The sequence below is a fragment of the Solanum lycopersicum genome, chromosome 1 (assembly GCF_036512215.1).
Source record: "Solanum lycopersicum chromosome 1, SLM_r2.1".
Classification (NCBI taxonomy): Eukaryota; Viridiplantae; Streptophyta; class Magnoliopsida; order Solanales; family Solanaceae; genus Solanum; species Solanum lycopersicum.
Window position 1 is genome coordinate 81,405,322 of NC_090800.1, and position 14,395 is coordinate 81,419,716.

General features: G+C 34.7%; 2 protein-coding genes across 2 annotated transcripts in view; one reads left to right on the forward strand and one right to left on the reverse strand.

Moving 5' to 3' along the window:
* Positions 1 to 747: 747 nt before the first annotated feature.
* On the reverse strand, positions 748 to 3,242 carry LOC101244995 (early nodulin-like protein 18). The gene is made up of 2 exons (XM_004229826.5): positions 2,793 to 3,242; positions 748 to 1,425 (listed from the first exon to the last, which is right to left on the reverse strand). The coding sequence occupies exons 1-2, from the start codon at positions 3,001 to 3,003 to the stop codon at positions 989 to 991; spliced, it is 648 nt and encodes a 215-aa protein (XP_004229874.1). The 5' UTR covers positions 3,004 to 3,242; the 3' UTR covers positions 748 to 988.
* A 3,808-nt stretch (positions 3,243 to 7,050) lies between these two features.
* The window catches only part of LOC101244711 (BEACH domain-containing protein C2), a 37,292-nt gene continuing 29,947 nt past the window's right edge, over positions 7,051 to 14,395 (forward strand). The window contains exons 1-3 of the mRNA XM_010327812.4: positions 7,051 to 9,270; positions 10,598 to 11,382; positions 13,033 to 13,731. Of these exons, the coding sequence (XP_010326114.2) occupies positions 7,323 to 9,270; positions 10,598 to 11,382; positions 13,033 to 13,731 (3,432 nt within the window). The 5' untranslated portion in view covers positions 7,051 to 7,322. The remainder of the gene's footprint in view (positions 9,271 to 10,597; positions 11,383 to 13,032; positions 13,732 to 14,395) is intronic.

Sequence of the window (14,395 nt, forward strand, 5' to 3'; positions counted from 1 at the left end):
TGACCAACTTGTGGTAGACAAGAGCTTCCATAGCTTGGAAGTGTTTACTTTGAATTTATTGAACAAGAAAATCACATTCTTCATTGATCCAGAAGTTTCTCTTGGTGTCTTATTTTCTTAGAGAAGATGATGAAGTGGTCAAACAAAGAGTATCAACATTGATTTTGCTATGGAAAAAACTATGAAATTGAAAAATTAGGGCTAACAATAATTATTTTGGGTTTAAATTTGGGGAAGATGACAAAAATTGATAAAATAATTAATAATAAAGAATAATAATGACACATGGCACCTTTAAACTGGTCCATGGCAGTAAAAATAATGGATGACGCGCCTCAAGTGCGTGGTAACAACTCACACTACGAAATGGGTCAAAATGGTCCATTTACAAAGAAATTAAATAGTTATGTGGGGTAATAGGACACTTTAAAAGTTAAGATGTCTTTATGCAAATACGGAACAACTTTGATGGTGTCTGTATGTCTTTTCTCTTATTTTAATATATTGTTCATATATATTCGAATATGAAATAACTTTATACGAGGAAGAGCATTTTGTTTTACTGATTTATATTGATAATCTACTTTTTCTAAATTGTTAAAATGACTTCTTTTTTCGATATTAAGTTTCTCATAGAGTAAAAAATGTTATAAGACTCAAAGTTATGCTATCAATATGGCATGCACACTAATTTAAATCTTGCAAAGTGAGAAAAAGTAACTCAAAGCCACAAAGAAGCCCCAAAAGTCTCAAAATCACAAGGAAGTTTTATTAGAATTTTCTAGGCTAAAGTATATTGCTCCATGTAATATGCCTGTGGTAAATACAGGACAATTGAATGAAAAATGTGATAATGAATATGTTACAATACAAAAACCTGTAATAATTTGAATTAACTCCTTTTCCTTCTCTCATCTCTAAGCAATAAATATATGGATAGCTCCAACACTCAAATCTGTGTTGGAACTAGGAAGTATAGTTTTCCACCTTAGACCAAATGCAACGCCAACATTACAAGTACAGAAACCGCGAAGAAGAGTCCAGCACTGCTCCTCACACAACCGTTAGGGCTGCTGGTTACCACGGTGATAGGTGGTGACTCGGCATCTTCAACTGTGGATGGTGGTTCCACATAGGGTGGAGGAGGTGGTTGGTTGAGGCTCGGAGGAAGTCCTATACCATGCCCCACTTTGATCTCGAATGCCATTCCATTCAGGCACTGACTCCCATCATCAGCATCAGAGAAATAGTATTGTTGGCCCTCGAGGGTCAATGAAACAGTGATTGTCATTGCTTTACCAAATTCATTGCTGCCACCTTGATACTGAAATGTGTCATCATCTGAAGCATAATCCGCGGTGCAGTTCTTATAGGTGGTTGCATTGTATGTTTGAATAACTGTCTGGTTGGTGTTTGTATTAAACACTGAACACATAAATACAGAACAAATCAGAATAGCAGTAACTGTGAGCAAATCATGAACTATGTACCAAACTCCATTTCATTTCAACTCACTACTACGCCTTATATTTCATCTCAATGTGAATCTAATCTTTCACAGCATATTTGGAGATAGTGGATCAGATGACGTGACCGAAATAAGAAATCACCCTACATATGATTTTCGAACTTTCTTTAAACAGCATTTGTCTGAAGGATTATGGTGGCAGAATGTTGACGGGATGCTAACAAAATTTAGTTATTTTCATTTTTCTAGCTAAGAATATCAGTTAGTTCAATGTGATATTCTGTAAATTCTTACTCATTTAACTATACCCATCAGTAGAATTGAACAATGCAACAATTTGTGGTCAAGCAAACATCGAACCCTCTATAGTCTCTACAATACCCAAATCTGTTTACGTTATTACCACATGAAAGAAAGAGCAATCTAGCAAAACTTTTCAACCATCATTTTACTCCACAAAGACATCTTTCTCCGACTTAAATGTGCATCCTCATTCCATCAGAACCTATGATCCAACGCATATTGTAACTTCCCATGTCAGTGGTCTTAAATTTATGTACTAATTTTCAAGATCTGATATATCAAAAAATGCAAGGAATAAAGTACAAGATCTATCATCAACAAAGATTGTGTACCACTGATCTGCTCTACTCTACCAATCAGAGAAGCCTATAACATGAGATATGTGAAGAGATGTAGCAGCAGATATGATTAGGATTCTTCAGCTTAGAAGCCATTAGGATTTCAGGATCACGGAACGTAAGACCTAATCAAATACTACAAGAACTTATCAAACACCTCAAAGTAATTGGCACGAACCACACAAATTAAGAAACTTCTCATCTCTCAAGACTCTTCAGTCTCCACTAAGATCTATACAACTTGCCTTAGATACAAAGATGGATCCAAGAACTTAAGTCATCGAATGCAATGTACCACTGGACAATGATACAAACCAAACATAAATATGTACATCCTTTGACATTAATACAGATCAGTCACTGTTTTACTAATAACTGTGATTATAAGTTCATTAAACAAGTCCATCTTTTCCAAAATGCACAAGCAGATTGAATAATCCAAAAAGGTGTAATCTTTATCCAAAAAAAAAAAACACCCTTCTTTCCCTCTCTCTCCCTAAAATTGCTCAAAAACTCAGCAACTTCAAGAAAAGTCAATTAGAGTTTCTTGATTTCAGTATTCTTCAACAAAGACAGTAACTTTATGAGATAATAACTATCAAACTCTAGATTGGCTAAACCCATCAATCCAGAAACAACAATAACCCAAAAGGGTGCTCAAAAATATCAAAAAAAGAACTCACCCAAAGTGTCACCAAGATTAAAGGTCTGTTTAGCAGCCCAAGCAGAGTAATCAGCAGAAGCCTTTTGAGTTTTGATGTTAAAGAACCAACCAGCTGAACCACCAACAGTATGGTTTGTATATCCGGTTGACTGTGAAGCTGCCAGGTTAAAGAACAGAGCCACCGGTAACAAGAATAGGAAGACCATGGAGTCAACCACCGCCATGGCCATGTGAAACAATGGGCAGAGTTGCTACAACACAAACGTTTGACGATCTGAAAAATAAATGTGAATGGGTTGAACTTATACTCGAGACATGGGTAAGGTATAGAGAATAACATGAGACGGTCAGACACGTAATCCTTTAATTATTATGCGACCACATGATACTGGACCACAGCTAGTGTGGTTCTCAAAAAGGAAAATGCTGAGTGATGCTACTCTGTTCTTTTCTTAGAGAAATCAAAAATAGTTATGTAAAAGGAAAAGGTTATGATATATTCCTTAATTTTATTATTTGGAATTGGTATGTTGTTTATTATGAAAGTAATTTATATATATTTTTATTATTATATAAATGGTTTATATTTTTATTTTTTATTGTTATAAAATGAGTTCATTTATTTTTCATTTAACGAAAGTAAAAAAAATTAATTTTAAATTTATATTTTTTATTTTCTTTAAAATTATTTAGAAATATATATAATTTTTCTAACAAATTTTAAGATATGCTATAATCTTTTTCGTACATAAATTATTTTTTTAATTATAAGTATTTAAGTTTTTATTCTTTTTTCTTTTTCTTTTGTTCCTTAGTGTAAAGAACAAAATTTAAAACTACTTTTTGGGGGCTATATTATAATAAACTATTTTTTGTTTGTATTGTAATTAATTATTGTATTTGAAGGGAAAAAATTGATCATTTATAATAAGTTTTACAAGAATATTTTTGGAATATAAATAAATTTAACCATCAAAATAGTAAATCTGAATCAGTCATTGAAACAAAAACAAAAATGTCAAAAAAATATATATGTTTGAGGAGAACTAGAAATACTCTTTTTTTCATTTTCGTTAGAGAAATTGGGTATTGTAAGTCATTTGTATACAAATAAGAGTATATATGAGTGACTTTCATAACGAGTGTATATCAACTCTAAATGACAAAGTTGATGGGTGTATAGATCATTTTCCCATAACTAAACCGAAAAAAAGTGTTGTTGGATTAATGAATTTTTAATGATTTTGTAAAAAATATATTGCATTCGATTTTGCTATTGAGTAAATTGATAATCTGTTAAAATGGTAGTAATTTACTATTTTTACCTTTCATAAATATTAAATATTACTCCGAAATTAACATAACTAAATATTGTATCCATACTCACGACTATCTACCTACTTCACACTTCATAGTACTTCTAAGTACGTATTATGTTTTGGCTGAAACATGTAATTGTAGTCTTTATACTATATTTGGTCTTACTGATGCAATTTATTATTATCTTTCTTGTTTCACCATATCAAAATATTTATGAGTGATTTTTCTTATTTCACTACATCGTGTTAAATTGTTAGAGAAGTGAGGATTCGTATATTTATTTTATGAATATTTTATTATTGAAAAAATGAAAATCAAACCGTTAAGGGTCAAATATCGAGAAATCGATAAAAATATCCTATTGATTTGGCGTTATTAAAAATTAAAATTAATATTGAATCGATAATACATAAAATTGAATCGAATCAATCGATCAATGCATACCTTTAATCTCATGATATATATTTTTTTTCGTCATATATGTTAGCACAAATTGTTTATTGGATAACAAAGTTTTTCTCAGTAGAAACTTACACAAATTTCATACATTTATGAGTTAATTACATCCTATTTCGAAAGTGTTTTAAATTATGAAAAAATTTAAATTTTTATGCTTTGGGATATATTCTTTGGTTATTCGATACATTACTTAATCGGAGAGATATATCCAAGTGGGAATAGAGATGTATCAGGTAGGGAATAAGAATATATTTGAGAGGAGATTTTTATATTTTAAAAATGATATGAAATCTTAGAGATTATGATATCTTAAGTTGTGTATTTATGTAATTTCCTTTTTTTTTTAAATGTCAAAAAGCTTCAGTTGATTAAATATGTTCTATTATATATCTAAATTTGCAAGCCTCAAATCTTTATTTCATTCGAGAAAGTGGTCTAATAACTTGTGTTTTTGTATGGAAGGTGTCTATCGTGCAAACTCGATTTTATGATTGCGAATTGTGTAGATTGATTTTTCTTAGTGGTATGTATTAATATTATATAGGAGACAAGAGGTCAAATTACGATACATACCAAAAAACGATTCGTTTTTCAAGTCAAGGAAAAACTATGGTGGCATAAGATGAATTTTGTTTATCAAAGTATGACGACCTGTCATGCTATATGCCATGTAAGTGCCATGTGAGTGTCACGTGACAAAAAATTGCCCACGTGGATAACTTACATTGGAGAAAGACTTGTTTACGTGGATGTTTCTAGAAAAATAAAGATTTCCTATGAAAGTTTTTAGAATTTTAAAGATTTGCATGAAAGGTCCTTGAAATTTTGTAGTATCGTTAAATATTCTAGAGAAGACTATTTTGTAAATATCCATGGACTTATGATACAATTATTATTAATACTTTAGCTTCTAAGCCAGTAATTTAAATAGAGGGACATTCATCCGTAAATTCATCAAGCAAAATTCAGTAAAAGTTCCCTATAGAATTCTTCGTAACAATCCTTTTGTGCTTTTTCTTCCATAATTTCTTAGTGATTCTTTCTTTCATTCTCTTATCGATTCTTAGAGTTTTAGATTGACTTGACATTAGCAAGATTGTAAGCAAGCGGTGCAAGAACGTGAATAATTGTCAAGTATCGCACATGTGCTAATAAAAAAAGTAATTATCACGTGACAAAAAGGCTACTAAAGAAACGTTTGTTCAATATATTTCTATTTGAACCAAGGATATTATTGTCAAAATATGGTGATTTATGTAACAGTAATGATGATTATACGTGCAATGTACGGAGAACTATTTTATAACTCAAAGATAATTTTGAAATTTACAGATTTTTGAATGATTTGATTGTTATGAGGATGTAATGTTGTAAATTGAGCGTTTCCCAATCAAAAAGGCATGTGAATAAAAACGAGAAAGAAACTTTCCGCAAGTGCAACAAAGAAAGATGTGTAACAATTTGTAAAATTTTAAATGATGTTTCATTTTGTATCAGGCTATTAAAAATTAATTTATTTTAAAAAATAAATTGATCATGCGGATGATATTAGCAAATAAAAAATGTCTTCATGTTACAATAAGAATTAATCAATCAATCATTGATTTTTTTCTATGCGTTTATATGTTGAACTTGTATGTAAAAACTACTAATACAACCGAGGATCAAAAGAAGAGATATAAGATGAACATAAAAGCTTATTTGAACTAATATACATAAATAATTGCAGATCTCTGCATGTTATTTTTGTTACGCCGTTGTATCTATTTTAATACTTTATTGAAAAAATATTTAAAAAATACATAATAAAACGATAGATATTCAAGATAGTTAATTTTAATGTATATTTTTAAAACTTTAGCATAATTATGATTTAAATTTTTTAAGTTAACCTACCATTCAACTCTAGCTGTAGTCTCATAAATAATATTTAAATGATCTGACAAAGACAATCACCTATCAAATAAGTGGATCAAGTTTTGAACTATATAAATTGCATATTTTAATTTAATCAATAGGTTAGTACATACTGTCATAATTAACCACAGTAAGAGGCCCATAGATAATAATAAGATAAAAATAAATAATAAATACCTAACCTAAAAAATTCAACATAATAATTAATTACTCATACAAATAACCAAAATATTTCACCTAATGAAAAAGAAGAAGTATTATTTTTTAATAAATATCACACATTGTTATAAGTTCATAAAATATATTATTTCTATCCACTTTTACTTTTATCAGATAATAACATTAATTAAAAAATTTAATAAAAATTCTGATTAATAAAGATTTAAATTATTAATTCAATGTACTTGATACATAAAATGTACATGAGAAAAATTCAATGAGCTAATAAAATTTTGACCATTAATTTTTTTTTTTCAGAAATAAATAATGTGTAATTTGGTACCCAAACCCAAAAATAGGAAAAAGGAAAAAGAAAAAGAAAGAAAATATTGAAAATTAGACAAATGGGCTGTTGAAAGCAAATGGGCTCTTTATTTGACTAATTGAAACCTTGGCTGGCTCAACTTTCCTCCTATTTCGCTGCCATTCCCACACCCATCGCTCGATTCTTCATTTTCTTGATCTTTCAATCCCAGATATTGGATCAACCTTCAGAAAAGGTAAAATCTTGATTACCATTTTGTTTGATCTTTTGCCTTTTTTAGGGAAAAAATGTGCATGTTTCAAGTTTTCCAATCGTTAAAGTTATGATTCCATTTCAAAGATTGTATTTTTAAGCATTTGGGTTTGAAGAATGGAAGAGGAGAAACCCAAAAATACCCAGAGTGAACTGGGTGGTGATAATGTAGATAATGTACATAGCAATGTAGACTCGAAAGGGGTTGATTCTTCTTCAGCTCCTATGGTAGATGCTGAGCTATTTGACATTGTTTCATTGAAGAATCAAGATAAGATTATTGGGGGCTTAAATCAATCTCCAGGATCTGATAATTTAAGAGGGTCTTCAAGTGGGATTGAGGACAATTTTGAATTTTCCTTGGGGAAAATCCCATCTGGGGATGATTATGTAGACATTGAGGTGCACCATGAAAGCGAAATTTTGAGCCCTAATCCTGATAGGCAATTTATGGATACAGATGAAAATAGACAGTCTTCTTCTTCGATGGATTCTGCTATGTATTCATATGGGGATGATGCATATTCTCCATTTGGATCACCACCAAAACCTAAGACGAAACAGGTTGTGCCAAATGTGGAACCAGAACTCTTGCATTTAGTAGACTCTGCTATTATGGGAAAGCCTGAAGGATTGGACAAGCTGAAAAATGTTGTAAGTGGTGTTGAGAGTTTTGGAACTGGAGATGATGCTGACTCTATTGCATTTCTGGTAGTTGATTCACTTCTTGCCACTATGGGAGGGGTTGAGTGTTTTGAGGATGATGGGGATAATAATCCGCCAAGCGTGATGTTGAACTCTAGAGCAGCCATTGTGGCAGGTGAACTCATTCCTTGGCTTCCCTCTGTTGGGGACATTGCAGGTCTCATGTCACCTAGGTCTCGCATGGTTAAAGGTTTGCTTGCTATTTTGCGTGCTTGCACTAGAAACCGAGCAATGTGCTCTACAGCTGGTTTGTTGCGCGTCCTGCTGCATTCGGCTGAAAAGATATTTTGTCAAGATTTTTCTACTTCAGAGCCATCAAGATGGGATGGGACTCCTTTATGCCTTTGCATTCAACACTTAGCTGCATATTCTCTTAGTGTAAGAGATCTGCATGGTTGGTTTCAAGTAGTCACAAAAACACTTGCCACCAAGTGGGCGGCTCGTTTATTGCTATCTTTGGAGAAGGCTATGAGTGGGAAAGAGTCAAGAGGTCCAGCATGCACCTTCGAGTTTGATGGTGAAAGTTCTGGCTTGCTGGGTCCAGGGGAGAGTCGTTGGCCTTTTACTAATGGATATGCATTTGCTACATGGATCTACATTGAGTCCTTTGCTGATACTCTAAATACAGCAACTGCAGCAGCTGCAATTGCTGCCGCTGCAGCTGCCACGTCAGGAAAATCATCTGCAATGTCAGCTGCTGCTGCAGCCACTGCACTGGCTGGGGAAGGCACAGCTCACATGCCACGGCTCTTCAGCTTCTTGTCAGCTGATAATCAAGGGATTGAAGCATACTTCCATGCCCAATTTCTGGTGGTTGAAAGCGGTAGTGGGAAAGGAAGGAAATCTTCCCTGCATTTCACACACGCGTTCAAGCCACAGTGTTGGTACTTTATTGGCCTTGAACACTCTTGTAAGCAAGGCCTCATAGGGAAAGCTGATAGTGAACTAAGACTGTACATTGATGGATCATTATATGAGAGTCGACCATTTGACTTTCCCCGAATATCCAAGCCGCTTGCATTCTGCTGTATTGGGACTAATCCACCCCCAACTATGGCTGGTTTACAACGTCGTCGTCGTCAGTGCCCTCTGTTTGCTGAGATGGGCCCTGTATACATTTTCAGGGAACCAATTGGGCCAGAAAAAATGGCTCATTTAGCTTCTAGGGGAGGAGATGTGCTTCCTTCTTTTGGTCATGGAGCTGGCTCACCGTGGTTAGCAACAAATGACTACGTGCAAAAGTTGGCTGAAGAAAGTTCTGCTCTGGATGCTGAAATCTCAGGATGTCTTCATCTCCTCTATCATCCTGGCTTGCTCAGTGGCCGTTTTTGTCCAGATGCTTCTCCTTCTGGTTCATCAGGTTTGGCAATTCTGTTACATTTACAGCACATATCAATATCAATTATGATGTCCATTATCTTCTAGATCATCATCACAAGTTTACAAAGCGCTTTAGAGTTGCTAGCATTGATCATATAAACTTAATAATTAGACATCCTACATATTTCCTCATTTTTCTACATTTAAATATGGGGGTGTTTGACCATGAAAATTGTCTCGTATTTGAAAAAAAGCAGTTTTTGTTTTCAAAGTGAAAAGTATTATTGTGTTTGGCCATGAATACAAATTGGAGTTGCTTGACTTTTTGTGAGTAATTTTGAGTGAAAAAAGTGAAAACAACTTTATTTCTAACAAGACTCTGGATGCGAGCTCCATTTCATCCACCGTACACCGATTCGGTCTGTGACATCATCGCCAATTCCTCATTTTCTTGGATAATTTACCCAAGCTACTTGAAACTTCCTCTTTTTTGGATGGTCTGTCACCTCATTTCCACACCTGCCTCATGCGTAATGCCACTGAACTTGCACACTCTGGGCCCTTGGGTCTGTCTCCAAACCTCTAGTTTATCGTTAACTCCTCCGCATGTCTCGTCAATCAAAACTATGTCATCCACAGATAACATACAACAGGACACCTCTACTTAGATATGCACGCCGATTCATTCGTCACCAAGGCAAAAAAAAAGGCTAAAAGTTGATCCCTGATGCAACCAATCACAACTGGGAAGTTCTCTGAATCTCTTCCTATTGCCTGTACTGTGGTCTTGACTCCATCCTACACGTCCTTGATCACCCTAGTGGATGCCACAAATACACCTCTAACCTCCAAGTATCTCCTTATAACCTCCCTTGGGACTTTGTCGTAAGCCTCTTCTAGGCGATGAATACCACATGTAAGTCCTTCCTCTCTCTATACTGTTCACAAGATGAATGACTTCTGCAGTTGAGCGCCCCAACATGAAGCATGAATCCCAAATTGATTCACGAAAATAGCCATACCTCTCATCACCCTCATCTCCAACACCCTCTGCCAAACTCCCAGAGTGTGGCTATAGTTGTTGCAACTATGAATGTCACATTATTAAGTTTCATATTTTAAAACATAATATTTATTTTGGATGAATGAGTGCTTGACAAGTGTTTTCTGTACACAAATTGAATATGATACCTCTCTTACTCTCTGGCCCTTCCTCTTTATGTCTTTCTTTCATTTGGTACAAAGACATGTAAGTAACCAAAGTTTATCTTTTTTAACCTAACATGTTCATTTTGTCTAGTCTAGATGTGGCTTGAAGAATGTAACTGTTGTCTATTTGTTATTGTTAATGATTCTGAATCGTTCAGGTGTGCTTCGAAGACCTGCAGAGATTCTTGGGCAAGTCCATGTTGCAACAAGAATGCGCCCAACGGAAGCTCTTTGGGCATTGGCCTATGGAGGTCCCATGTCCTTACTTCCTTTGGCAGTGAGTAATGTACAAGAGAATAGCTTGGAACCTCAGCAAGGTGACCTTGCTTTATCTTTAGCGACAACTGCAATTGCTGCGCCCATATTCAGAATCATCTCGAAGGCCATTGAACATCCTGGAAACAATGAAGAGTTGAGCCGTAGAAAAGGTCCAGAAGTCCTGTCAAGAATCTTAAACTACCTACTACAAACTTTGTCTTCCCTTGATGTTGCGAAGCATGATGGAGTCGGGGATGAGGCGCTGGTAGCAGCAGTTGTTTCGTTGTGCCAATCACAAAAGCACAACCACACACTCAAAGTGCAGCTTTTTAGTATGCTTCTACTGGATCTGAAGATTTGGAGCTTATGCAGTTATGGTCTTCAGAAGAAGCTTCTCTCTTCTCTTGCAGATATGGTTTTCACAGAGTCATCTGTGATGCGCGATGCCAATGCGATTCAAATGCTTCTAGATGGCTGCAGGAGATGTTATTGGACTATTCGTGAAAGTGACTCTACCGATACATTTATGACTGACGAAACACGTCCTGTGGGTGAAGTAAACGCTTTGGTTGATGAACTCTTAGTTGTTATTGAGCTCCTAGTTGTGGCTGCACCTCCTTCTCTAGCTACAGATGATGTCCGTTGTTTGCTTGGTTTCATGGTGGATTGTCCACAGCCAAATCAGGTAAAGTGCAGTTTTTCATGTATAAGTATGCTGAGTGGCGGGAAGTTTCTAGGTTAAATAAGTGTCTTGTTGCTCTTTATAAGAAAACTTAGACTACTGTTCCTCGTTGGTGTCTAGTTTTGATGGCTTATTATGTCTTTGTTTTGAACGTTGATTGACATATAAATCTATTATATTAAGTATTTATATTTTCTTAGTCACTTAAAAATACACTCTTAGTAGTTTTCTCAAACTTTTTACTCCGTTATATCTTTATATTTCAAAGCTTATCAGTTTTTTCACACCGTATTCGTGTGTTGCATGTGATCTTCTTGTTTCGTGGTTATTAAACTTTATTTCTAGTTATCAGTGTCTCATCTCAGTAGCTTAACTTTTAGACGCTCACACTGTTTGATGATACTAATATTTGAATTTGCTCATAATTCTTCTATCTTAAAAAGTGCAAAAGGACTAATCAAATAAGTTCTTATGGTTTTCTTTCTTGTTTTAGTGTCCACAGTATCTTATTCATAATGGTACACATTATAGGCAATTATCTATTAGGGTGGCTGGTGTTTGCGATGGTACTAGTTGTATTAATTTAGTTCTTGTTTTTTATTTCTATCATTGTTTATTATTGTTTTTAATAATCTATCCTAGCAGGTTGGTTACGGTGTTTCGATTTATCACACGATTCTATCGTTGTTTTTGCTCCTCTCTGGTAGACTTTTGCGTTGTATCCTTGTTATTTGCTATATTCTCTTCATTGTCTCTTTCTTCTTTGTATCGGGATTTGTTGCACTTGAGCCGAGGGTTTTTTAGAAAGAGCCTCTCTACCTTCACGAGTTAGTGGTAAGGTCTGCGTACATTATACCCTCCCTCGACCTCACTTGTAGGATTTCACTGGGTATGTTGTTGTTGCATGTATCATGCCCTAAAATTTTCTACAATTGAGTTAAAATATTGTAATTTGGTTTACCTAGTTGGAAAAGAAAGAGGAACAACTCTAATAGCATAAAGTAGTTTTCAAGAAACACTTCTCAATTTGAATTTTCAAATTTTGCTCTTTTTAGTACTCTTCCATAAAGTTTGTGCCAGTTATTTGATACTTAACATATGCCGAAAACTTGACTGAGAAAGTAAAAATGAGCCAGTGAAATCTGTCATATTGTTTTAATCATGCACATGCACTAAATTCACCAGTTAGCTAACTAACTAAGCATTTTCTGCTCTTTTGATACAGTCTTAAGACCTTTTGCACTTTACTATGTGTACAGCTGTAATCTTTCCTCCAAAGCAGCTCTGTTTTTTCTCGTTCCTCAAAACACATAAGATGATGAGGCTGGTATTATCCTCCAAATACCTTTCTAGTCTTAGTCTTTTCTAACTGTATCCACTCCACAGCAAAATAACTCTTTGAGTAAAGGCATGACATTTTCCACTAATGTTCAGGAACACTCCCCACATATGGCTGTACAGTGAACAAGATGTGTTTTGTTGTCTTCACTCCCTTCTCCACCCAAGTAGCATTTACTACCTTCTGTGTACTGGGGAATACAATCTTATTCCTAAAAGAAAACTTTCTTGATACTTCATTTTCTTAATTGATACTTCCCAACAGATGTGCCTTACTTTCTATTTGAGCCTAACATAATACTTTTGTTATTTCAGGTTGCCAGGGTGCTACATCTCATGTATAGGTTGGTTGTACAGCCAAATATGTCCAGGGCTCAAACCTTTTCTGATGCATTTTTATCTGGTGGTGGTATAGAAACACTTCTTGTCCTATTGCAGCGCGAAGTTAAGACTGGAGATTGTGATGATTTATCCACTGTAGATCATAATGTCACTAATGCATCAGCCCAGGAAGCTGAACTGGATACTGAGGCACATTGTCTCATGGGAAGTAGTGAAGTTGGTGAAACAGGATATACAAAAGAAAGAGAGACAGGGGTGAATGCAATGGAATCTGTACTCTTCAATGGTGCGGGCGCCACAATTTCCAGTAGGTCTACAATTGAAAAGATGCAGTCTATCCCAGAGAATGCATTTCTAAAAAACTTGGGTGGAATAAGCTTTTCAATAAGTGCTGAAAATGCTCGGAATAATGCATACAATGTTGATAAAAGTGATGAAATTGTGCTTGGAATTATTAACCTCTTGGGTTCTTTAGTTTCATCAGGCTATCTGAAATTTGGTACACATGCTCCCCCAGATGTGACAAACAACCTTCTGGGGTTGCTAGAAGGAGGGGGTACCATGTTTGATGATAAGGTTTCCCTTCTACTTTTTGCATTACAAAAGGCCTTCCAAGCAGCACCAAATAGGCTCATGACTAGCAGAGTATACACAGCTTTATTGGGCGCCTCGGTATTGATATGCTTTTCTTCTTGATATGCTGCTTCTTTAGTCATTCAGTTCCTGCCATTTCTTCTATTTCCTTGCATCACTTTTCTTTGTGAAAACCAACCACTTCATTTTTTTCCTGTGTGAAACCCTCTTAGTATGTTTCTAGGAAAAAGTCCTTTTTTCGCTGTGAAATAGAAAGATAGTATACTGTTTGCGTATGAACAGATGCTCAAATAGATGAAAGAAACTCAGTGCATTGCATAGAGTCCCTGCTTGAAGATGTTATGCATAGTTACAAACATATACATGACCTTTTTAGCTTCTCGCTTTACATCTGAAATAGGCAAATACTTCTTTATTGGTGCAAAAACTAGATACCTCTTTATTGTTACTGCTGTTTTTCTTTTCCTTTTTCTTGCCTATCCTGTTTAGATATGTAATCAACAGAATGGAAACCGTAGAAATCTCAAACATTTAGAATAAAACTTCCATTATGCATTTGCCTTGGGAAGTCAACCAAGCTTCAATTCAGACTTCATATCATCATGCATTTGTGTAATGCAATATCTTGGTATGATGCACTATGTAGTAATAGATAGCTATCTGGCCTCTGGTGGTTTTAATAGTTCTGTAACAAGTATCTTAAGTGATGAAATTGTTTTATATTGTAATCAATATGAGGGTT

Bases quoted from the DNA above. Each gene is read 5' to 3' on its own strand.
- LOC101244995 (XM_004229826.5), bottom strand. From the start codon at position 3,003: ATGGCCATGGCGGTGGTTGACTCCATGGTCTTCCTATTCTTGTTACCG. The intron at 1,426-2,792 runs GTGAGTTCTTTT...TTATGTGTTCAG, and splicing joins TAATCTTGGTGACACTTTGG to TGTTTAATACAAACACCAAC.